The sequence below is a fragment of the Elephantulus edwardii genome, unplaced genomic scaffold, assembly GCF_000299155.1.
Source record: "Elephantulus edwardii isolate Elephantulus edwardi_28Jun2011 unplaced genomic scaffold, EleEdw1.0 scaffold00283, whole genome shotgun sequence".
Taxonomy (NCBI): domain Eukaryota; kingdom Metazoa; phylum Chordata; class Mammalia; order Macroscelidea; family Macroscelididae; genus Elephantulus; species Elephantulus edwardii.
In genome coordinates this window covers 2,903,554-2,930,465 of record NW_006400033.1, presented here as the reverse complement: position 1 = coordinate 2,930,465, position 26,912 = coordinate 2,903,554, and the positions used below count along the sequence as shown (strand labels likewise).

General features: G+C 38.4%; 1 protein-coding gene across 1 annotated transcript in view; it reads left to right on the top strand.

The window, feature by feature from the left end:
• DNAH6 (dynein, axonemal, heavy chain 6) overlaps positions 1-26,912 on the top strand; it is a 383,600-nt gene that overhangs the window by 226,732 nt on the left and 129,956 nt on the right. The window contains exons 48-51 of the mRNA XM_006900399.1: positions 1,736-1,978; positions 5,502-5,669; positions 6,181-6,416; positions 23,980-24,241. Coding sequence (XP_006900461.1) covers positions 1,736-1,978; positions 5,502-5,669; positions 6,181-6,416; positions 23,980-24,241 — 909 coding nt within the window. The remainder of the gene's footprint in view (positions 1-1,735; positions 1,979-5,501; positions 5,670-6,180; positions 6,417-23,979; positions 24,242-26,912) is intronic.

Below are 26,912 nucleotides of genomic sequence, written 5' to 3'. Positions count from 1 at the left end.
TAAAAGTTACTGGTTATCTTGACCAGTGGAGTAGTGGGAAAGAGTTCAAAAGAAAAATCAGAAAGTAAGTTACAAAAAAAAGTTAAAGTAAGTTACTTTTAAGAGTATTGCCCCTCATGATTATTGTATGGTAGAGCTTATACATAAGGTCGCTATGAGTCGCAAGCCACTCGATGACACATAACAACAACAACAACATGTAAGGCTGCTCCTTGGAGGCAAGGATTCTGGGGCTTCGTCTGACGTACCTTGGACATGTTGTAAAGAGAGACAGGTCATTGGAGAGGGGCATCATGCTTGGGAGGGTGGAGGGACAGCGCAGGAGGGGAAGGAAGACCCTCTATGAGGTGGATTGATTCAGTGACTGGGGTAATCGGGATGGGTGTGTCAGAGGCATTGTGATTGGCACAGGATAGAGCAGGGTTTAGGGCTGTTGTACATAGGGTCACTATGAGTCGCAAACCACTCGACTGGCACATAACAACAACAACAATTATTGTCATGACAAGAGTCCGGAATGAAAGCTGCACAGTGAAGTGGTTGGAATGGGGAGGGAGGGAGTAATTGTATAACAATGAAGGATTTTTTTTTAACTTATCAAAGAGAAAAGCAAATTGGTGGGAGGGGTTGGCAGGGAGGAAAGTGTGCAATGATGAATGAATGGAAATCCAAAGTCTCTGTAAACTTTCATTAAAATTAATTTTTCAAAAAGTCTAATTGGAAAAAAAGTATTGTCCCAGAGAATGGAGAGATGAGGTAACAGCTAGAGGGGTGTGTGAGGTCAAGAGAGAAGCATCACTATGTGGGAAACACAGCACACGCGTGTGCCCATGAACGTGAGCCAGAAGGGGAAAGAGATGGTGCCACAGACAGTGGTAACCATTGTTGTATCAACATTATTGAGGAGGAAGGAAGGGGCAGGATCTCCAATGAAGGGTGCTGACCTGAGCAGAGACCATGCACAACTTGCCCCAGAGTAACAGGAGGACAGAGTAAGTGAGCACAGATGCAAGTCAGGGGGAGGATGGAGGGTGGAAGCCTGTTTCCAAACTTCTGTTTTGTGTCTGCTTTGTTTACAATAATCTAGGAACAAGACCTACAACTGAGAATGAAGAGGAAAGAGGTTGTAAGGTTTGAGTAGAAAGAACAAGGTGTGAAGTTTTTATATAAGAAAGTACAAAAAGTAAATGTATTAGAAATGCAGTGGGATTTCTGGGCAACCCTAGGGCCCCTTGGTCAAGTTGGCATGAATTTCTAGCAAGACCAGTCTGCATGGTTGTGTGGTTTTCCCCAGCCATGCTCCACGCACAGTGGTAGGCCCGCTGTAACAGTTACATTTGTTAGAGTTCAGGTGACCTCAGAGAAATAGATGGGGCAAAGGAGTTAAGGTGTGAGAGGACAGTGATTTTAATGATGGACCTGAACTCCAAACTGTATAATAAACAGAATGGGGACATGAGGTCCTGGTAATGTGATTTTATTCATAGAATTATTTTAAAGACACCCATTATTTATCCAGTAAGCAAATCTTCATTAAACATTTTCCGTGTGCCAGACAGCTGAACAAAAGCAGACATAAGACCCGTTCTAATGACCAGAGCTGCTTAATTAATTATAGGGGTGGGGAGGGGGTTACAAGGAAAGGAAGGGTCCCAGAGAGCTAACTTTTCTTCATTTGTTCAAATGTATCCTTGGAAAGACCAACAGAATTTCCAAATTGTTTTCTTATTTAAAGTGGCCCAAGGAAGCACTTCTGTCCGTATCACAGACATTCTTCTCAAATATTGACACAGGAAACGTAGACCTGAGAGAAAGGCTTCCACAATTGTGTGTGAATGTTCACTTGAGTGTCTCGCAGATGGCAGAGCGCTATTACACAGAGCTCCGGAGACGGTACTACACCACACCCACCTCCTACCTGGAGCTCATCAATCTCTACCTGTCCATGCTGAGTGACAAGAAGAAGCAGTTGGTTCTGGTAAGTTTAATATTATCAGGAAATGTTTTTTTAATTTTTGTTTTGTCTCTTGAACTCAAAAGCTTTTGCCAGAGTAAGTGGCATATCTATCTGTGCACTTCCTTTAACCTCCTGGAGGGTTCTCCGTATTGACATGTGTCTTTGACAACCTATGAAGTGGAGAACAGTGTCTCACACTATTACGAGGTGCTGTCAGTCCAGAGGACTTGTCTTTCTTCATATTTATGTTTAATCTTCTGTTCTTCACGCCATGTCTGAACTTAGTAAGGTGGAATGGGCAATACAGCAGCAGCCCCGTTAAGTAGGCACCTGGTCATCTCTGGAGTATTTAATACAAAGAAAAGCTTCCTGTTAAGCATTAAAGATGGGATACACTGGTCTCACATATCAGAGGTTCCCATTATCACAGCAAATGCTTTGGTGTCACCCAAACTCGGTACAACTTATGAGCTGCCTCTTCTTTGCTGTGAAACTTTGAATACATTCTGTAACTTCTCTTAAATCTTAGTAGAAAATAAAGCCTAAAAATATATCTTACCTCTTACATTGTGAAATTAAATAAGATACTATTTGTAAGATACTTTGGAGTATTATCTGACACATCTGAGATGCTGAGAAAATGGTACATGCTGTTGTCATCTTTATGCTGTTAAACAGGAATTTAATTTCTTTGCATCAATACTATCCTCCAGTTTTATTGTTCATCAGTATTACCTTTGTTTCTTTTTCTAACATTTTAAAAATTATTTTATATTGGTATGCATACAAAATTTGGATATATTGGAGTTTGTTTATATACATTGTGTTTCACACATTCCCTTGTTCATGTTGTATTTTGTACTATCATTCTCATACATTGTGTTTTATAAAATTATTTACCATGGATGTATGCTCACAATGACCCTGCCTTTTCACATCCCCACTGGATCTTTCCTAACTCCTTCACCCACCTCACTCTGCCCACCAGGCTCTGCAACCTTGAGATTTTCTCATCTCTTTATCCTCAGCCCTTCTCTGCCCTCCCCTTCCCCTTTGGGACTCTTGTACACATCTTACTTGTTATCCTTCTGTCTTTATAATAGTGTTCTTATGCAGTAATTTGTCCTCATGAGACTGAGTTAGTTCACTTCTTTCTGCTTGTTTATTCTCTTGTTGTTCCTTTTGATTGATATTTTTATGAAGAGAGAGCTGTCAACAATAAACAAATGAAAAATCCTACTTTTCTGTAAACTTTAATTAAGATTACACTTTAAAAAAATTTTTTTTAAAAAATTACCAAAACACAAATACCAACCAATGAAATGTCTTATAGAAATCCTCTATAGTTTTCTTTGTGTAGGTCTTTTATATCTCTAGTTAGGTTCCCTCCCAAGTATATTGCTTTCTTGGTTTCCTTCTCTGAGTTCTCTTTATTACTGTAAAGGAATCCTATTGATATCTGGATAGTGATCTTAAATTCTGTCACTCTACTAAATTGGTCTACTATCTCTAATTGTATTTTTATTGAGTCCTTGGGTTTTTTTGACATATCATGTCATCTGCATATGTTGTTATGTGCTGTCGTCACTTGCGAATCATAGAGACCCTGTGTACAGCAGCCCTAAACTCTGCTCTGTCCTGTGCCAATTGCTCGTCTCCAACACACCCACCCAATTACCCCAATTACTGAATCAATCCACCTCATAGAGTGTCTTCCCCTCCTGCTCTGTCTGCTCTGTCCTGTGCCAATTGCTCGTCTCCAACACACCCACCCAATTACCCCAATTACTGAATCAATCCACCTCATAGAGTGTCTTCCCCTCCTGCGCTGTCCCTCCACCCTCCCAAGCATGATGTCTTTCTCCAAGGACCAGTCCCTCCTTACAACATGTCCAAAGTATGTCAGACAAAGCCTCAGAATCCTTGCCTCCAAGGAGCAGGCCGGTTTAACCCTCTCCAGGATGAATCTGTTAGTTTTCTTAGCAGTCCATGGTACACTCAATACTCTTCTTCAGCACGATAGGCATCAATTCTTCTTCTATCGTCCCTAGTCATCATCCAACTCTCTGGCGCATAACAAGTGATTGCAAAGACCATGGCCTGTATTAGATGCACCTTAGTCTCCCGAGTGACACCACTTTGGCGAGGTCCCTAACAGCAGACTTTCCCATGGTAATACGTTTTCATTTCCTGGCTACTGATGCCAAGAATGTTGACTGTGGAGCCAAGCAAACTAAAGCTGTGAACAATTTCAAAGTCTTCACCATCCATCCTGATGCTGCAAATTGGTCCAGTGATGAGAATCTTTGTCTTCTTGATATTGAACCTCAATCCATATTGAATGCTAGAGTCCTTCACCCTCTGAAAGCAAACGCTTCAGGTCCTCTTCAGTTTCAGCAGCATAACGCAGTTTGTTGATAGATCTTCCACCAATCCTGACACCACACTTCTCATAGAGGCCAGCCTCCTGGATAATCTGTTCTGCATACAGGTTGAAAAGGTATGGAGATAGGGCACATCACTGGAGTACACCCTTCCCAATTTTGAACCATGCAGTGTTTCCTTGCTCTGTTCTGCATCTTTTAAAGCAGATTTTCCCAGTGTCATTTGATTTCTTGACGACTACTTCCATGGATGTTGATACTTGTCTCAAATAAATGGATCCTTGATAACTTCAATCTTGTCTTCATTTAATGATGTCGTTTATTTGGTCCAGTTGTGCTGATTTTTGTTTTCTTTATGTTAAGGTTACATACGGAATGTTAATAGTAGTTGAGTTTCATCAGTAAGTACTTCAAGTGTTCTTTGTTTTCAACAAGCAAGCGTGTATCATCTGCCTATTATCACCAAAGTGCAGCAGACTGACATAGTAGTAGATTTACCATGTCTGCACTTAAAATGCTTTTCAGTAGATCATTACCTAAAAACCCAAATACCCTGTAAAACAAGTTGGCATATTCTGTTGAAATTTTTCAGTTTAACCAAAGCATCCTAGCTCATCTTAAAAAAACAAACAAACAAAAAACAACAACAAAAAACAAATGGCGACAAATTCCATCATTTTGGATCTACTTAAGACCTACTGACCACTGGGAGTGGTGCTTAGATCCAGCAGGAGTGGTTAGAGATTAGCTCCTCAGTATCTTCCCTCCTCACCCTCTCCGCTGGGCCTCTCAACTCTGATGCCCCACTTTGAAGGAACAAGTTCTTAATGTTGTTGCCTCTAAGGATTCCTATCTGAACTCACTCCTCAACCATTTAACATGCCCACATGCTACTGTGAGAAGATAAAAATGACAAAGATGTGACCCTGCATCCTGACAACCCACAGCCCAGTGAACTCCTACTGCAGGACCAGGGGACATGAGTCCAAATTTGCCATGCTGAGTGTTATAGCCATTTCTCACAGAACAGCTACCTGACGTGTTCTTCAAGGCATTACAAACTGATTGTCCATGCTAAATGTGAAATTCTGGTGCATGAATGTGTTATCAGTAAGCTTATGGTTTGTAATACTATAATTGATATTTTCCTTGTCCTTTAGGCAATAAACAGAGTGAAGAATGGTCTGACCAGGTTACTAGAAACGAATGAACTAGTAGATGTGATGAAATTAGATCTTTCTGCTTTAAAACCTGTCCTTTTGGCAAAATCACAAGATGTTGAAGCCCTGATGGAGAAACTGGCAATTGATCAGGAAAATGCTGATCGGGTAAGCTGCATCCCTACCTATATGCAATGAAGTCATTCAAATGATCAGACTGTCTTTTATATGACATTAAAGAAAAAAAAAGATGGGTGATAGATGATAGATAGATAGATGATAGATAGATAGATAGATAGATAGATAGATAGATAGATAGATAGAGGATAGATAAAAAATGTCTAAAGTTGTAAACAATCTCCCTTCAATAAATCAGCATGGTTCTCTCCCTCAGAATAACTATATCTCAACAAGTAGGATGGGTAGAGTTGTCAGCAAAATACCCACTACAGAAATAAAGTAGTCATGCCTCTTCTAAGAAGCAACTCTTGTTATAATTTAAGTTTTTCTCTATTATTCTATCACCTGGATTTTCATAAACCAAGGAGAGCATGGAACACATTATCTCTGCTCTAATCCAAAAAGGCAAATAGAATTCATTAACATTAACACTGATTTTGCTTTTAAGTACTGACATTCAAATAATGAGACATCTAAGCAGCCATGTTTCCATGAATAGGTCCGTCAAACTGTGCAAAAAGATGAAGCAGTGGCAAAAGTGAAAGCAGAGGAAACCCAGGCCATTGCTGATGATGCTCAGAGAGACCTTGAAGAAGCTCTACCTGCGCTCGAAGCTGCCAATAAGGCACTGGATTCCTTAGACAAAGCTGACATAGCTGAAATCAGAGTTTTCACAAAGCCCCCAGATATGGTCATGACAGTTATGGAAGCTATTTCCATTCTCTTGAATGCAAAGTGAGTAATTCAGAAATATGTATGTATTACAAGAATACCATTATTGGTTCAGTCATTATGATTCAACAAGTATTTTTTTAAAAATCTTTTTTTAAAAAGTATTTTGTGCTACATGATGGGAGTGAGTGTCTAGATAAAGTTCTTCTCTATAAAGGGCATACAGTCTGTTGGAAAGACAGACATGAAAAATAATAATTTCAAGACAATATGAGAATTGCCAAATGGAATTATTTTTTATTGTATAAATGAACATTTGCAAAGAATATTGATTTTTTCATTCAATATCATACATTTCAATTCTACACATTCAATTCTTACACATTCTGTTTGGTAATATTAATCATATCTCCGTACCTTTTCAACCTATATGCAGAACAGATTATCCGGGAGGCTGGGCTCTATGAGGAGAAATGTGGGGTCAAGATTGGTGGATGAGTTATCAACAATCTGCGTTATGTGGATGACACAACCCTGCTTGCTGAAACTGAGGAGGACCTGAAGCGCCTGCTGCAGAGTGTCAAGGACTACAGCCTACAATATGGATTGAGGCTCAATGTCAAGAAGACAAAGATTCTCACCACTGGACCAATTGGCAGCATCGGGATGGGTGGTGAAGAGACTGAGATTGTACACAGCTTTAGTTTGCTTGGCTCCATAGTCAACAGTCTTGGCACCAGCAACCAGGAAATTAAAAGGTGCATTGCCATGGGAAAGTCTGCTGTTAGGGACCTCTCCAAAGTGCTGAAGAGCAGTGGTGTCTCTCTGGAGACTAAGGTGCATTTGATACAGGCCATGGTCTTTGCAATCACCTCTTATGCATCAGAGAGTTGGACAATGACCAAGAAGGATAGAAGGAGAATTGATGTCTTTGAGCTGTGGTGCTGGAGAAGAGTATTGAGAATACCATGGACTGCTAGGAAAACAAACAGATTTGTCCTGGAGAGGGTTAAACCGGGTGGCTCCTTGGAGGCAAGGATTCTGAGGCTCCGTCTAACTTACTTTGGACATGTTGTGAGGAGAGACCGGTCCTTGGAGAGGGACATCATGCTTGGGAGGGTGGAGGGATGGCGTAGGAGAGGAAGGCCCTCTATGAGGTGGATTGATTCAGTGACTGGGATAATTGGGATGGGAGTGTCAGAGACAGTGCGATTGGCACAGGACAGAGCGGAGTTTAGGGCTGTTGTACCTAGGGTCGCTATGAGTCGCAGTCGACTCGACGGCACATAACAACAACAACACAATATTAATCATAATGTCCACAGTGCAATCCTACTTCTTCCTAATCACACTTCCCTCTTGTAACTCTCATCTCCATTCATCCTTCTATCTTTATCCTCTCCCTTCCGGCCTTCTGGGCTTTCTTCTTGGGTAGATGCTCTTTTGGCCTCATATGCCTGATCATTCTAAGGAGTGAGTGTCTCCCCAGTGACATTGCTCCCCTCCCAGGCTTGCCTGTTGTTTGACTAAAAGTTGTACCAGAAGGTGAGTTTTGAGTGAAGATCATAGTCTCAGGGTTTCTGCCCTTTTTTTATGTTTTTGAGTTTTGTTCTATCTAGAATTTTTCCCTGGATCCCTGAGAGAGGTTGGAGGGACACCATCTAGTTCTGATTATCAGGGTTGTGGAAGTTGAGATGTCCGTAATCCATTATTCCTTTGCGCTGATTGTTTCTGTTCATCTTTACTTTCTCTCTCCTCTTTTTTCTAGCAAGGAGCGACCCATAGTGGCCCCTTAGAGGCCACTCAAAAGCTTTTAAGACCCCAGGTGCTGCTCATCCATGGAAGATGTTATCTTTGTGGGCTGTGTTCTGTCATTTGGCCTTGATATCTTGAAAGCTGAGGTCCAGGTGTCAGAACTAGTAACTCCTTCCATTGAAGTGTTCAGTTACGATTACGAAGCTTTCAAAGCATTGTCCCTTGTTGATTTTGTTTGATACACTGATATATTAACAGTATATACTAATATGAATGTAGAAATAGCATCAGTCAAACCTGTATATGTCACAGTGCAGTCCTCTTTATCTATCTGCTTGTCTACTGTTGATATCTTTCCTGCGTGCCTCTCTTGTGCTTTTTTTCAGCATTGTGCTGATCATCCCTTTATGGTATATTGCCTCTCTAATCACCCAACTTACATATTTATTGATTTTTTTTTCCCTCCCTCTCCTTCTTTTCCCATCCCTGGTAACCATCCAATAATTATTCTGGCTGTGTGTGAAACTTGCTTTAGCTTTTTATAATAGTGGTCTTATACAATATTTGTCCTTTTGCAGCTGACTTAAATTTCGTAGTATTGGGAATTGCATGATGTTGGGAATTCTGATTACAAAGTGCCTACGTCCACCCAGGGAGGTATGAGCAAGTTACTTGGGAGCTAATGCTTCAGCACAGTGGGACAGTGAGAACAGCTCAGGAATATTGATGTTGGTAGAACAAAATGAGGCTGAACGAGGGTCTTTTATGCTGTACTACATAGTTCTAATTTAATCTAGATAATATGTTTTCAAAGTTTTTTTAACTCAGCCCCAATTTTTTCAACAAAATGTGTATGGCAAGGAGCTTCCCTTTGGAAAACAGCTTAGAGCAAGAGTAGAGACTAGCCTGCATTTTTGCCCCTCCTGTCTGGGTTCTCTGCAGAAGGCAATTGGAAACACCAGCAGAGGAACCTAGAACCACCGAACGTTTTACCTAATCAAAATTTCATGTTGGTAAGACCACTCAGCAGGAGAAGAGGTGAGAGAGGTGAGGCTCTGTGCCAAGATCGAGCACTCTCCATTGCCTGTGTGAAGACAGAACTCAGGGGAGACAGGACTCAAGCTTCCCTGGGGTTATAGGTCCCTCCATGTGGGGATCCTTGCCTCTCTGGCTGCAGGGCCATCTCAGAGGTCAAATAGGACAAGAGACTTAGTATACAGAACTATAAGCAGAGGAAAGAATTTTCTTAGCTGTCCATGAGTAAGAGGGCTGACTTGAGACCCTCTGCATACAGCTGCTTGAGCTGGCAGTCCTGATCTCCTGCCACACCAGAGACAAAGGAAGACACTAAGCTGCAGGATCAAAGGTGAGAGATGAGAGGCTCTGTGCCAAGAGCAAGTACTCTCCATAGCTTGTGGGGAGACAGGACTGAGGCATCTCTGGGCTTCTAGGTCCCTTCATTTGAGGATTTTTTTGCCTCCTTGACTGTGGGGCAATCCCAGAAGCCAAACGGGGGGGAGGGGGGAAGACATTAGGACTCAAAACTACAAAGAAAGACTTTTCTCAGATTTCTGTGTGAGGGAGTTCTCACATGAGATCTCCTGCACACAAGCTGCTTGAGCTGGTGGTCCTGATGTCTAATCTGCTGCCACTCCAGAAACAAAGGAAGACTTTAAGCTCGAGGAGAAAAGGTGCATGAGAACTGCTTGAGTAGAGCACCTAGTCTCAAACCACTCAGCCACTTCATACATAAAGGAGGACTATAGAATTGGTAGAGGGAACTACATAAAGGTGAGATTCCTACAGAGCTTCTGTGCTGAACAGAGAGTAGCTCAAAGACTTTAGGAAAGGCAAATTTTCCCAGAAAGGAATCACAGTAGAGTGAGTAGCTTACTTAATAGACTGAACATTAACTTGAATATTAACTGAATAATAACTTGGCAATTAACAGTAACATCATAAAGACAAAAGCCAAAAACAACCTTCACAGACACCATAGGAACAACTGAACAAATTATCAAGAAAAATTTGTATAATGTCAGAAAGCAGCAGGCAGCTTCAAACACTGTAAATGAACAAATGAAGCCTTCCTCCAAAACAAGCAGAGAATATTACAGACCTCATGAATACCCCAGAGTCAAGAAGGAAGATAATATATGTTGATATGGAGACATTCAAACAGCTATGAATTAAAGGACAAATGATGGAAGAAACAATGGAAGCCAGAAATAAAGGGAATAACCTAGAGGTAGAGAATCAGCAAAAATATATTGATTAAGAGTTATTTGAACAGCTATGGAAAAAGGTGCAAATAATGGAAGTAACAATGGACCACTAAGAAAACAAACACTCCATGGAGCCATATATTGATGAGGAGAAACTTGCACAACTACAGAAGAAAATGTAAAAAATGGAAGAAAGAATTGAAACTATATATAAAGAGGTACAAGAACATAAAGGGGTACAGCCAATACAGAACTAGAAATAACAGAAATGCATGAAAATGCAATCTGGAATATTAAGCCAGAAATGGCAGAATTGTTCAACATGTTTGAAAGACAAAAAATGTAGAACACCTGCAACCAGGAGAAGATAAAATAGATGAATGGGATCTTCTAAGAATCAAATCCCTATGCACATCCAAAAACATCTCCAGCAGGATAAAAAGGGAAGCCACAGACTGGGAAAAAATATTTGGTAATGACATATCAGGTAAGGGACTTATACCAAGAATTTATAAAATACTTGAGCACCACAACAAAATAAAGGTGAATAATCCAATAGGAAAATGGGCACAGGATATGAACAGACACTTCACCGAAGAAGACATTCAGATGACTAACAAGCATGAAGTAATGTTCACAATCTCTAGCTGTAAGAGAGATGCAAATAAACAACTATGAGATATCATCTCACCCCAGTCAGAATAGCAAAATTCAACAGAACAGAAAGCAACAAATGCTGGCGAGGTTGTGGAGAAACTGGAACCCTTATTCACTTTTGGTGGGAGTGTAAAATGGTGCAACCACTGTGGAAGGCGGTATAGTGCTTTCTCAAAAAGTTGTAAAAAGAGATACCATTTGACCTAGCAATTCCACTACTGGGAATATACCCCAAAGAGACTATAACTGTCATCCAAACAGATATATGCACACCCATGTTTATCACAGCTTTGTTCACAATAGCAACGAGTTGGAAACAACCTAAGTGCCCATCAACAAACGAATGGATAGAGAAGCTGTAGTATATTCACATAATGGAATACTACACTGCATTGAAAAACAAGGAACTCATGCAATATTATTCAAAATGGGTGACCCTGGAGGACATTATGCTGAGTGAAGTATCTCAGTCACAAAAGGACAAATACTATATGGTGCCACTGTTGTAAAACAGGACTGACCTTGGAGTTGGGGGGAGACTGAGAAAGATGGGTTCAATAATGTACACTGCATTGAAACAGATGAGGGAGAAAACTGTTTAAAATGGATATGTGATTAGGTATTTTTGTCATGACAGATGTCTAGAGAGAAGGCTACATGGTGGAATGGACCTGGCGGAGGGTTTGTAAAACAATGAAAGAATTTTTCTTTTACTTTTACAAGAGGGTAGTGTAGTAGGGGGAGGTTTGGGAGGGGAGAAAAGTGCAACAATGAATGAATGGAAATCAAAAGTCTGTAAATTTTTACTGAAATTAATGATAAATTTTTTTAAAAAAAAAAGAAGAGAAAAGGAAATGACACAATAGAACTCTTTAAAAAATGTAGAACAGAGAAGATGGAGCAGAGAGCTAGAAGAACCTCAACAGAAACATACTAGAAGAAAAATTAGAGATGAGATCAAGAAAATATTAGAATCATATGTGATGATATCAAAAGGAATAAGATACTTATGATTGGAATTCCAAAAGAGAGGGGTAGGGAAATCACTGAGAAAATTATGGAAGAAGTACTAGAAGAAAATTTTCCCAGGTATTATGAAGAATGAGGAAATCCACATTCAGGAATCTCAGTGAACACCAGATAGACTAGACCCCAAAAAGAAAACATCAAGACATATCATAGTCAAAACTGCCACCACTGTACACATGAGCAGCAGCCATGGATCTCTTCCAGTCAATTAGCTGGGTACCTGTATTAAAAAGTTCTTAGGGTGGGCTGGACTGCTCTCCTGTTTGGAGCACTAGCTCAAGGCTTTACTGCCTCGTGGCCCCTGAACCCCCTGCCTGGAGGCCCCTGACCCCTCTGCCTGGAGCCCTTGGCCCTCCTGCCTGGAGAACCCAAGCCCTGTTGACTGGAGGCCCCTGGCCCCATTGCCTGGAGGCCCCTGGCCCCTCCACCTGATGTCCCTTGGACCCCCAAACCCACTACCTGGAGGACCTGGCCCTGCCACCTGGACACGATGGCCCCAAATCCTGGATGACCTGACCTGCAGCCCTGCCACCGGGATACTCCTGCCTGCTACCTGGAAGCCCAGCCCTACCTCCTCAAGGAACTGGCTCTTCTACATGGACATCCTGCCATCTAGAAAACTAACCACTGCCACCCCTCTGAACTGTGCCAGGGACATTAATATCATAGGTGACCTCATTTCTTCTCCCCTCCCAGAGCTTGAGCTGCCTTTAGCCCTGGATACCTTAGGCCCTAAAAGAAAAACACCAAGGCATATCAGAGTCAAATTTAAAAATCAAAAAGAATTCTGAAAGCAGTTAGGGAGAAACAAATAGTAACCTCTAAGGGAGAACAAATAAAATTAAGTGCTGATTTCTCAGTAGCAACCATGCGAGCAAGAAGACAGTGCAATGGCACATATTGAGCACTCAAAGAATACAACTGTCAACCAAGAATACTGTATACAGCAAAACTGTCCATCAAATATGAAGGAGAGATCAAGATATTCTCAGAAAAGTAGAACCTAATGGAGTTTGTAAGAACAAAACCAATATTGCAGGAAATACTGAGTAATATCCTTCTTACAGGTGTGCCACAGAAAGCATGATAGACCAAAGTAACCAGCAACAACACCAAAAATATCTCAACAAAATAATATCAATAAAACCTAGTCTCTCAATAATTACATTGAAAGTGAAAAGCTTAAACACACCACTGAAAATAAAGAGTAGTAGATTGGATAAAAAACAAACAAACAAACAAACAAACATCAATATGGTATGTATAAGAGACACACCTGAAAAGTGAAGATAAAAAAGACTAAAAATAAAAGAGTGGGGAGAAAAAAATCAAACAAATGGCAACCAGAAAAAAGCAGGAGTAATGATATTAATCTCTAATAAAGTAGATTTCCATTCAAAAGCCATCACAAAGGGCAAGGAAGGTCACTACATAATGCTTAAAGGGTCAATAGAACAAGAGAACATAATAATAAATATCTATGCACAAAATGATAGAGCTGCAAAATATACAAAACAAACATTAACAAAACTGAAAAAAGAAATAGATAACACCACTATAGTAGTTGGAGACTGCAATACACCACTCTCAAGAAAAGATAGAACTATCAGAAAGAAACTCAACGAAGTTGCTGAAGAATTAAACCACACAATAAACCAACTCAATCTCATACATATGTACAGGTTAATGCACCCCCTAAAAACACAGTATACCTGCTTCTCCAATGTGCATAGAATGTTCTCCAGAATAGATCACATTTTAGATCACAAGGCAAGTATCAATATGTTTAAAAACATAGAAATAATACAAAGCATCTTCTCAGACCACAATGCTACAAAATTAGAAACTAATAACAAGAAGATAAAAGAGAAATAATGACACATTTGGAAGCTGAACATCACCTTGCTTGAACATGAGTGGGTACTAGAGGAAATAAAAAATTAAATTCTAAAGATTGTTCAAACAAATGACAATGAAAACACAACTTACCAATACTCTGGGAAACAGCTAAAGCCATAATTAGAGGTCAATTTACAGCAATAAGCAGACACATCAAAAGGCAAGAAAAAAAATCATAACTGACTCTGTAACCCAACATCTCCAACAAATTGAAAAAGAATACCAAGAAAGCCTGACACCCTCTAAGAAGCCCCTGAAATTATAAAAATTAGGGCAGAAATAAATGACGTCGAAAACAGAGAAACAATTGAAACTATCAACAAAACAAAGAGTTGGTTCTTTGAAAAGGTCAATAAAATCAACAAACCACAAGCAAAACTAACAAAGGAAAAGAAAGAAAATACACAAATAATCAGAATAAGAGATGAAAGGGGCAATTTCATTACAGAACCAACTAAAATTAAAAGGTTTCACAATGTAAATCATGAAAAATACTCAAATATGAAAACCTAGAAGAAATAGACAAATACTTAGAAACTCACAACCTAACTAAGCTAACACAGACTGAAATGGAACACCTGAACAGACTCATTACAAAAGAAGAAATTGAAAAGAATATAAAACAACTTCCAATAAAAAAGCACCCTTGACCAGTTGGTTTTACAAGTTAATTTTATCAAACATTCTGAGAAGAATTATCACCAATTTTACATAAAATATTTCAGAAAATAAAAAAAGATAGAATTCTCTCAGACTCATTCTATGAAGCAAACATATCCTGATACCAAAGTAAGGTAAAGACACCATCAAAATAGAAAACTATAGGCTAATGCCTCTCATGAACATAGACGAAAAAATCCTGAATATAATCCTGGCCAATAGAATCCAAGAGTATATAAAAAATAATAATAATGAAGAATACACCGTGACCAAGTGAGATTCATATCAGGTATGCAAGGATAGTTCAACATAAGAAAAACAATCAGTGTAATTCATCACATTAACAAAGCAAATAACAAGAACCACATGATTCTATTAATTGATGCAGAAAAGACCTTTGACAAAATCCAGCACCCTTTCCTGATTAATACACTCAACAAAATAGGAATAGAGGATAATTTCCTCAACATAGTAAAAAGCAAACCAAGAGCCAACATTTTCCCAATGGAGAGAGATTAAGGGAATTCCCCTTGAGAACAGGAACTAGGCAAGGATGTCCACTATTACCTCTCCTGTTCAATATTGTGTTGGAAGACTTAACAATAACAATAAGACAAAAGAAAGAAATAAGGTAAAATTATCTCTATATTCAGATGATATGATAGCATATTTAGAAAACCCTAACAGCAAGAAAACTACTGGACATAGTTGACCAATTCAGCAAAGAGGCAGGTTACAAGAACAGCATACAAAAATCAGTTGTATTTCTCTAAAGTGACAAAGAAAATACAGAACTGGAGCTAAGAAAAGCAATACCCATCACAAGATTAAATACTTAGGAGTAAAACTAACTAGAAACACAAAAGGAACTATTCAAAGAAAATTACAAAACATTATACAAGGGGGAAAAAAAGAGAGACCTGGAGAAATGGAAGACTATACCATGCTCTTGGATAGCAAGACTCAATATTGTGAAAATGGCAATACTACCAAAGGCAATATCAAGCCCAATACAATCCCAATACAAATACCAATTCTAATCTTGAACAAGATGGAAAAGGCAATTTGTAATTTCATCCAGAATGGAAAGAGACCCAAATAAGCAAAGCACTCTTGAAAAAGAGAAACAAAGTAGGAGACATCTCACTCCCTGATTTAAAATTCTTCTACATAACTGTGATGGTCAAGACAGTATGGTACTGACACTGTGACAGATACATAGATCAATAGAATATAACTAGAACCCAGAAATGATCTCACCTACCTTTGTTCAACTGATTTTTGACAGGAAGATAAAATCAGTTAAGTGGGGAAATGAAAGCCTCTTTAACAAATGAAGTTGACAAAATTGGAAAACTAAAACTATCTGTAGAAAACTCAAGCAAGACCCACACCTCACACCATACACAAAAACCAACCCAGAGTGTATCAAGGACCTAGGATTAAAACCAAGGACTATAAACATCGTCAAAGAAAAGCTTGGAAGAATTCTAGAAGCCCTAATCCACGAATTGCGCAGTCTTCTAAATATTCTTAAAAACCTCCAACCAGGAGAGGATAAAATAGATGAATGGAACCTTCTGAGAATCAAATCTTTATGCATATCAAAAAAACTTCTCCAACAGGGTAAAAAGGAAAGTCACAGACTGGGGAAAAAATATTTGGATAGAGCAGGGTTTAGGGCTGTTGCACATAGGGTTACTATAAGTCACAGGTGACTTGACAGCACATAACAACAACAATGACATCTCTGATAAGGGACTTTTACCTAGAATTTTTAGAATACTCCAGCAGCGCAACAAGATAAAAGTAAACAACCCAATCACAAAGTGGGCACAGGATATGAACATACACTTTACCAAAGAAAACATTCAGATGGTGAACAAACACCTGAAGAAATATTCAAAATCCCTAGCTCTAAGTGAGATGCAAATCAAAACAACTATAAGATATCATTTCACCCCATTAACAATAGCATAGTTCAACAGAGCAGCAAACAACAAATGCTGGTGAGGTTGTGGTGAAATTGAAACCTTTATTCACTATGGGTAGGAGTGTAAAATGGTGCAACCACTCTAGGAAGCAGTATAATGCTTTCTCAAAAAGATGGAAATAGAAATACCATTTGACCCAGCAATTCCACTACTGGTAATATACCCTAAAAAAACCAGAACTGCCACCCAAACCAGATATATGCACAGCCATGTTTATTGCTGCATTGTTCACAATAGCAAAGAGATGGAAGCAACCCAAGTGCCCATCAACAAATGAATGGATAGAGACGCTGTGGTAGATTCACACAGTGGAATACTACACAGAGCTGAAAAACAAGAGACTCGCAAAATATTATACAAAATGGGTGACCCTGGAGAACATTATGCTGAGTGAAGTAACTCTGTTACAAAAGGACAAATCCTGCGTAATGCCACTGTTCTTAAACAGGACTGATATGGGAGTTGGGGGAAACTAAGTAAAGAGAGGATAAATAATGAAAACTGCATTTAAATAGATAAGGAAAAGAAATGTCTAAAAGAAATATATGATTAGGTATTATTTGCATTGCAACAGTCCAGAATAAGAGGTGCATAGCAAAGTAAACTGGAGGCAGGCAGGAGGGAGGAAATTGTGCAAAAATTGTGCAAATTGTTCAAAACAGAATCTTTTAAAAGAGAAAAGTGAGCTGGGGTATGGGGTAGGTAGGAAAACAAATGAATTAATACAAATCCAATTTTTCTAGAAACTGTAATTAAAATATCAAAAATAATTTAAAAATAAAATCATATCATAGTCAAATTCCCCAAAATAAAAGATAATGATAGAATACTGAAAGCAGCACAAAAAAACAAAGAGTTACCTACAAAAGAAAAGCAAATAGAAGAAATTCTGATTTTTCATCAGGAATCATGCAAGCAAGAAGACAATTGAATAGCATATAGAGAGTGTTAAAAGAAAACAAATACCAGCTGAGGATCCCATACCCAGCAAAGCGCTCCACCAAATATGAAGGAAAAATCACATCCTTTGCAGAAAAGAATGAACTTAAGGAATTTGTGCAAACAAGACCAAATCTATAAGAACTCTAAAGGGAAGTCCTTCACACAGAGACACCAAACAAAAGTGGATGGACCAGAATAACCAGTAGAAACAAAACAAGAAACACAGCAAAATGGCAATGATAAAACCTGGCCTGTCAATAATCATGCTTATTGTGAATGGACTAAATACAGCAATCCAGAGGAAAACAGTAGCAGAATGGGTGGGAGAGAACCCAAAAAACCAAAGCCCATCAATATGTTTACTACAAGAGATGCATCAAAGAAATGAAGAGAAAGATAGACTCAAAACCAAAGGCTAGAAAAAATTATGCCAAGCAAATAGCATCTACAAAAAAGCAGGGATGGCAATACTAATCTCTGATAAAATAGTCTTCAGAATGAAAACCACCATAAAAGATAAGGAATGATTAAGGGCACAGTAGAACAAGAAGACATAACATTGTCTAACATCTTTGCACTAAATGATAGATCTACTAAATACATAAAACAAATATTAACAGAGTTGAAAAAAGAAATATCACCACAATAGTGAAGAGAGGCTTTAACACACTATTCTCACCAAAGGATAGGACAACTCAAAAGAAACTTAACAAAGATGCAGACAATCTAAACTATACATACAGCCAACTAACCATTGTGAATATTAGGACATTTTAGGGCACAAAGAAAGTCTCAAAAAATTCAAAAGCATTGAAATTATGCAAAGTATCTTCTCAGACGACAATGCAATAAAACTAGAAAATAACCAAAAGAGGATAAAACCACCAATGTGGAAGCTAAATGCTATGCATTTCTCAAGCTGAAAGAACTGAAAAACAAATTTAAGCCTTGTGTCACAATATTCAAAGATGCTATGGTCAATGTAGTGAACATATTGCACTCTGAAAATCTGCAGTTAGGGACCTCCTAAATTATTGAGGTGTAATGATGTCAGTTTTAGGACTAAAGTACATCTGTTTCAGGCTGTAGTACTTCCAATTACTTGCTATGCATCTGAGAGCTGGAGAGTGAATAAGAATGGCAGAAAAAGACTTGGTATCTTTGAGCTGTGCTTTTGGAGAAGAGCACTGAACATCCCATGGACGGCCAAAAAGATGACTAGCTATATCTTTGGAGAAGGTGCAGCCAGAGTGCTCTTTGGAGGCAGGAATGAAGAGACTCTGTCTCACATACTTTAGGCATGTTGCTAGGAGGAGCTATTCCTTGAAGAAGGACATGATGCTGGGAAGGGTAAAGGGTTGGCAAAAAAGAGATAGGCCCTGAACTAGGTGGATTAACACAGTGGCTACTGCAATTTGCTTTTGTGTGTCAGGAAATATGAGGATGGCATAGGATAGAACAGGGTTCAGATCTTTTATTCATAGGTCGCTGTGAGTCGTACTGGACTCATTGACACCTAACAAAAACAACAGAGCATGATTGGGTTGCAGGGAAAAAAAAGAGTGAAATTAAAAAAGTCTTCAAAACAAAGCATAATGAAAATGCAACAAACCAAAACCTCTGGGATGCAGCTAAAGCAGTCCTCTGGGGGCAGTTCATAGCTATATTCCTATCAAAGACATAGAAAGAAACAAAGTTAATGATCTAACTCAACACCTTCTTCAAAGAGAAAAATAACAGCAAATTGACCCCATAGCCTCTAGAAGAAAGGAAATTACAAGAATAAGAGCTGAAATCAATGATATAGAAAACAGAAAAACAATTGAAACCATCAACAAAACCAGAAGCTGTTTAAAAAAAAAATCAATAAAATTTACAGACCATTGGCAAACTTAACAAAAGGAAAAATGGAGAAGACACTAATAGCATGATTAGTTAGTGACAGAAGTGACAACACAACAGATCCAGAAGAAATGAAATCTGTAATATCAGATTATTCTGAAAAGTATACTCTGATAAATTTGACAAATTCCTTGAAACTCATGCCTTACCTAGATTGACACAGTCAGATGTAGATCACTTGAACAGACCCATCACAAAAGAAGAAGCTAAACAAATTAAAAAACTTTCCCACAAAAAGAGTCGTGGACCAAATGGCTTCACGGTTGAATTCTACCGAACATTCAGAGAAGACTTATCACCAATTCTATTTAAATTATTTCAGAAAATTGAAAAGAAGTAACACTCCCAGAGATATTCTATGAATGAAATGTAACCCTAATACTGGAATCTGGCAAAGATATTACCAAAAAAGAAAAATCTATCATGAACTTAGTCACAAAACCCCTTAATAAAATCCTAGCAAATAGAATTCAAAAGAAAAAAAAATAGTTGGTCATGACCAAGTGGGATTCATAACAGGTACTCAAGGATGGTTCAACATGTAATCAATATAATTCACTAGTTTAATAAAGCAAATAAGAAGAACTATGTGATCTTAACGATAGACACATAAAAGACATTTGATAAAATCAAACACCCTTTCCTGATTAAAACATACAGTAAAATTGGGATAGAAGGGTGTTTTCTCAACATAGTCAAAAGTATATATGCAAAACCAAAAGCCAACATTATTCTCAATGAAGAAAGACTAAAAGCATTTTCCTTGCAACAGGGACCAGACAAGGATGCCCATCATCACTACTTTTATTCAACATTGTATTGGAAGTGTTTGCTAGGGCAATGCAACAAGAGGAGGAAATAAAAGGCATCGTGATCAGCAAAAAATGGTTAAACTGTCGTTATATGCAGATGATATGGTAGTGTACATAGAAAACCCCAAGGACTCAACAACAAAAAAAAAAAACCAAAAACTGAGCTAGTGGACCAGTTTAGTAGGGTTGCAGGATACAAAAATCAATATCCAAAAATCAGTGGAATTCCTCTATAGAACAAAGAAAACTCAGAGAAGGAAACCAAGAAAGCAGTATTATTTAAAATAGCCAATCACAAATTGAGATACTTGGGAATAAACCTAACTAGGGACATAAAAGACCTATGCAAAGAACGCTACAGAACATTTCTGCAGATACAATAAAAGGCCTGAATAAATGGGGAAATGTATCCTATTCAATAATAGGAAGTGTCAATATTGTGAAAATGACAGTCCTACCAAAAACAATCTACATGTTCAACACAATGCCAATATAGATACCAAATTCATTTGTCAAGGAGATCAAAAGAGAAATTGTCAAGTTTATCTGGAGAGGAAAGAGACTCTGAATAAGCAAAGCACTTCTGAACAACAAAAATTAAGTGGGAGACATAGCACTCCCTGGTTACAGTGATAGTAACCAACACAGCAAGGTACTGGTACAATGACAGACACATAGACCAATGGAACTGAATTGAGAACCCAGAAATGACCCATCCATCTGTGGGCAACTGATATTCCGCAAGGAAATCAAACCTATCAAATGGGAAATGACAACTTCTTCAACAAATGGTGCTGGCAAAACTGGACTGCTACCTGCAAGAAGCTGAAACAGGATCTACATCCCACACCATACCCAAAAATCAACTCAAAGTGAATCAGAGACCTGGGAGTAAAGCTCAAAACCATAAGTTCATAAGAGACAAACTGGGACTAAGCTTAGAAGGCTTAGCTTGTGTTACAAAGAGACTGCCAACTGTAGCCAAAAATGCACAATTTGGAGAGAATAAAATTGGTAAATGGGACCTTCTAAAGATTAAATCTTGGTGCTCGTCATAAAGTTTTCCAAAAAAGGTGAATGGAAAGCTTACCGACTGTGAACAAATATTTGACAATACCTTTTTGGACATGGTCTCATAACAAGTCTACAGAATGAATACTCCTGGGCTTCCAGAAAAAGATTAATAACCCAATTACAAAATGGGCAACAGACATAGATTTTTCACGGAGGAAGACGTTCAAGTTGCCAGCAGACACATGAAGAAATGCTCACAATCACTTGCAATAAGAGAGATGCAAATCAAAACCAGGAGATACCATCTCAAGCCAAGAACAGTGACCAAGTTTAGTAGGGCAGCAAGCAATAAATGTTGGAGAGGATGTGGAAAGGTGCAAACTCTCATACACTGTTGGTGGAATTGTAAAATGGTCCAACCATTCTTAAAGACAATTTAACTTTTCCTTAAAAAGTTGAATAAAGGAAGTCCAGATGACCCAGCTATTCCACTATTTGGAATATACCCTAAGGAAATTAGAACAAATATCCAAACAGATTTGTATACCAGTGTTCATAGCAGCATTATTCATCACAAGAAAGTGGGAACAGCCCAAATGTCCAACCACAACTGAATTGATTTAGAAATTATGGTACACTCTTACAATAGAATACTATGCAGCACTCGGGAGTGATGATTTTGAAAAATACTATGTAACTTTGGAGATCCTGGAGACCATTATGCTGAGTGAACTAATACCATTTTATAAGGACAAATACTGCATAAGACCATTTTTGTAAAAATAGAAGGGTAACTAGTAAAACATGTATAGGAACTCAAAGTAAAAAGGCAGAGCGAAGGGGTGGGGATAAGTAGGGGTGAAACCACAGGGCTGCATAATTTGGTGGGTGAAAGGAGGGGGTAAACAAATGGAAAGGATCTGGGCAAAAAAGGTAGAATGATTGGCAAGGTCCAATAGTAATAGATTTTATAAAACATAATGTATGAAAATGATTGTGTGAAATACAATGTGAATGAAAAATAGTGTAAAACATGGTGTAAATAAACTTTGTAAGCAAACCAAGTATAAATAATAATATAAAATAGAATGTATATGAATGATTGTATGAAACACAGTGTAAATGAAAGATGGTATAAAACACAATGTATATGAATGAAACATAATATAAATGAATTACTATATTAAAACTAATAATATTTACAAAAAAGGGGGGAAAGGAAGACCACTCTGGCCAAAGTTCAGAAGGGGCAAGGTTGATCAAGAGACTTAAACTCAATTAGAAAGTAACTGTAGTGATCCTGGCAAGAAATTGTAAGGGCCAGAGGAGCTCTTGTGGTGTAGTCCATAGTATGCTGCACTACTAACCAACAGATTGTGCATTCCGAGTGGTTCAAATTCATTAGCTACTCCTCAAGAGAAAGATGAGCAATCTTTTCCAGTTAAAATTTACAACCTCAGTAATTCAACAGAGGATTGCTGTGAGTCAGAATCCATTCAATAGCAATGTGTTTGAAACTAGGCCAAAGGAGGTAAATGTGAGTGCTTGTTGTTTTTTGTTATTTGCCATCAAGTCGCCTGTGACTCATAGTAACCCTGTGTACACTAGATCTGAAACCTGCCCTATCCTGAGCCGATCTCATTATCTTCTTCAGATCTAATCTAATAATTTCTCTGGTCATTGAGCAAATACATCTCATCCTGGGTGATCTTTTCCTGTGCTATCCCTCCACCTTTTCAAGCATGAAATCCCTCTCCAAGGACTGGTCCCTTATGGCCATATGCCCAAAGTATGTGAGACTAAGCTTCAAAATTCTTTCCTTCAGAGAGCAGCTTGGTTTCACCCTCTCCAGGCCAGACCTGTTTGTTCTCCTGGCAGTCCATAGTATGCTCAACATTCTTCTCCAGCACACAACTCAAAGGCACCAATCTTTTCTGTCATCCTTAACTGTTTTCTAGCTGTCAGATGCATAACAACTAATTGTAAATACCGTGGCCTGGATCAGACACACCTTAGTCTTTAGATTGACATCATTGGCCTTTAGTACTCTAGAGAGGTTCCTGACAGCGGACTTTCCCAATGCAATTTGTCTTTTGATTTCCTGATTGTTGGTGCCAAGAGTGTTGACTGTGGAACCAAGCAAGCTGAAGTTATAAATAATCTCAATCTCTTCTCCGTCTATCATGAAGTTGTCAATTGTCTCAGTGGTAAGAATCTTTGTTTTCTCGATACTGAGCTTCAATCCATATTGAAGATTATAGTCCTTGACCTTCTGCAGCAAATGTCTCATGTCCTCCTTGGTTTCAGCAAGCAAGGTTGTGTCACTGCATAACACAGGTTGTTGATAAATCTTCTTCCAATCCTGATGCCAAATTTCTCCTCATAAAGTCCAGCCTCCCAAATGATCTGTTCTGCATATAGATTCAAAAGGCATGGAATGAGTGTCTATAGACATTTTAAAAAGAAAACTATTACTTTCAAGCATTACATTTCTAAAATAGTAGTTTTATAATTATTTCTGTGCCAAAACTGAGCTAGATAAGACTTTAGTTATCTAATTCACTGTCTCCCAATAAACTGCAATGTGCTTTTATTAAAACTGCTAATTACTGGACCTGTAGTACAGAGAGGAGAAGTCTCCACTTAAAGCCGTAATACTATAAAGTTCCCAAGGAAATGTATTTATTGTGTTCTTACTTTATTAAAACGCTACTAACTTAGCATGTTTGTCTTTCAGACCTGATTGGCCAACAGCAAAGCAACTTCTTGGTGATTCTAACTTTCTCAGAAGGCTTTTAGAGTATGATAAGGAAAATATAAAGCCTCAGATATTGGCAAAGCTTCAAAAGTATATTAACAATCCTGATTTTGTGCCTGAAAAAGTAGAGAAAGTGTCCAAAGCGTGTAAATCCATGTGCATGTGGGTACGTGCAATGGATTTATACTCTCGTGTAGTCAAAGAAGTGGAACCAAAGAGACAGAAACTCCGGGCTGCTCAGGTACATTAACTCTACTGTGTCTGCACATCTGAGTAGGTTCAAATCCACCAGTGGCTCCACAGGAGAGTCATCCTCTCGTTTCAATTTACAGCCTCAGAAACCTGATGGAGGGTCACTGTGAAAGGAGAAGATGCAATGTGGGGATGGCCTAGTCTATTACCTGTTTCATAAAGGAGAACTGTCTCCACCAATAACATCAGTAGTCCCAAACAAACAGCTGCTTGGTCAGACACTCCACCCCACATGCTCCTGCACCTATTTCTACAAATTGTTTAGGTCTGATATTCGTTGTTGACTCAGACTTTATTCGCAATTATGGGATTTACTAGGGAAATAAGTTGTAGAGAGGGAGAGGCAAAGAATATCACCCAATGTAAGTCCAGGTTTAGTCCAGCAGTCAGTCCCAAGCTAGATTAACAAGGTATAATTCTCCAATTTGTGAAAGTACACATTCAGTTCAACAGCACAAAAACAAGAAATGTCTGGTTTCTTCATTTGCCAGCAAAATTTATCTCAAAGTAGTTATAAGGCAGCTTTTTCTTCAATCGTCCAGAAAGCAAAACCTTTAACTGTGGCTCCATCTCCAAGGTTCTCCCAGTTTATCTCAAAGCAGTGCCACAGTGCCATTTCTCACAGTGCCTTCCCAGTCTCTCTACTGCTGTTGTCGGAGGCACCTCAGTGTGAGAAGCTCTATCTCTACCTCATATTGGTCCCACAGAGCTGTTGATGATTTGCAAGACTGTGTCTACAGTTAAGGTAGCTAGAGACCATGCCCCAGCAGGGACTAAGACAATGGCTAAAAACGCCAATTTTTATGTTTTCTAACACCTAGTCATTATAAAACCAAATCAACAAGACAGCAATGAGTTCGAGTTTTGAGTTAAGTTACAGAATTAAAAGAGAGATTTGGTGGCCTAATGGGTAAGGAGTTGTGCTGCCAAACCAAAGAGAGGCAGGTTAAATCTACCATCCGCATTGTGAGAGAAAGATAGGCAATCCCTCCTCTGTGATGTATGTTGTTGTGGTTGTTAAGTGTCATTGAGTTGTAGACGACTCATAGTGACCCTATGAACTAAAGTCCTGAACACTTGTATCACTTTCATCATTTCTCCAAGTTCATAGTTTCCGGAGGCAAGCTATTTCAGAAGTGGATGCCTCTCCACATGCTTGTTTTAATAGGGTAGCTCCACCAAACACTGTCCACCTTGGGTAACCATTACCACATTTGACACATCAGCATCACAGTGTTTAGCATCACAACAACATCTGTACAGCAAATGACAGACCAGTGCTATACCACTTAGAAGAATGTTTGACCAAAAACAATTAAAACCAGGCCCGAGGGTTGCAGATTAAAATCATCCAACTTTGGCTTGGTAGCATAACTTTCTATCCACTAGGCCAAAAGAGTTCTTTCGTTGTTGTGTTGTTATTGTTGTTGTTGTTGTTGTTCTTAAGTGCCATCGAGTCATAGACTACTAATAGCGACCCTATGAACAAAAGACCTGAACACTTAAATAACTTTCATCATTTCTCCAAGTTCATAGGAACTGTGATGTATAGCTTCTAAAAATTCACTGGAGGATCAGCTATAAGTCAATTCCGACTCAACAGCCTGTAACAACAATAAGAGTCGTGACTACCTGTCATTCATGTTTTATTTAGAACCTGTGTCACCTTACACAATATAGTGACAACAGTCTTGAAATATAGCTTTATTTTTATACAGCAGAGCTAACTTGGCAAATTTTTTTCTTCATGGATGATGTCTAAAATGAGCCTTCTTCTAGCACAAAAAGGAATATCAGAGTCTTTAATGTAATCGTCTGAAAAGAGGGAAATAGTAGAGAGCCTTCAATCATAGGCTGTATCTACCTAATCAGGCTCTCAAGTGTGACGGTGTTATCTGAAGTTCTAAAAACCAGCTTTGTCTGCAATGAGACGTGAAGTTTCTGATCTCCAGCAGAACAAAAAATTTTAGCAAAACAGTTTAGCTAAAACATTGTGGCTATATGATAAGTGTTGGCAAAATTTTTCTCTAAAAATGTAGGTAGTAATGAGTTTTGCCTCTGTGGACTTAGGGTCTCTGTTGGACTTACTTACCTCTGCCCAGCAGTGCAGAAATGGTCATAGACAGAACAAGATGTTATTGTGCTCCAGTGTAATTTAATGATGAACACTCCTTAAGAGAGAGTCTCTGGAATTAAAAATCATACCATTTCATGCTGTTTCATGCAATTATCAAATGTCATGAAGTATTATTCTTTTAATTATTTTTTTTTACCCCAGACACTTACAAATGTAAAAATCATTCCTTTTTACTCACAGCCTGTACATACACAGGCAGGTTGGTCTTTCATTGCTGACCCTGCTGAGGGAACTAGTTAGGAAAGATTACTTTTCGCTGTTAAATAGGAGTTTGTTAGTCATTCAAATTTACTACTCTGCTATAATAATTTCATCCCATTCTTGATACATCTGATTTTATATTCCTTTTAGAATTAAAAGAAATCTAAACAAAATCTTAGAAATCTAACAAAATTTCTTTTCATTTTAAGATTAAAAGAAATCTAAAACAAAATAATTGGATTATGTTTTATTTTTATTCTTATATATTCCTCTAGCTTATATTTTTATTAACTTTGTTTATCATATAAAAAAACTTTCTATT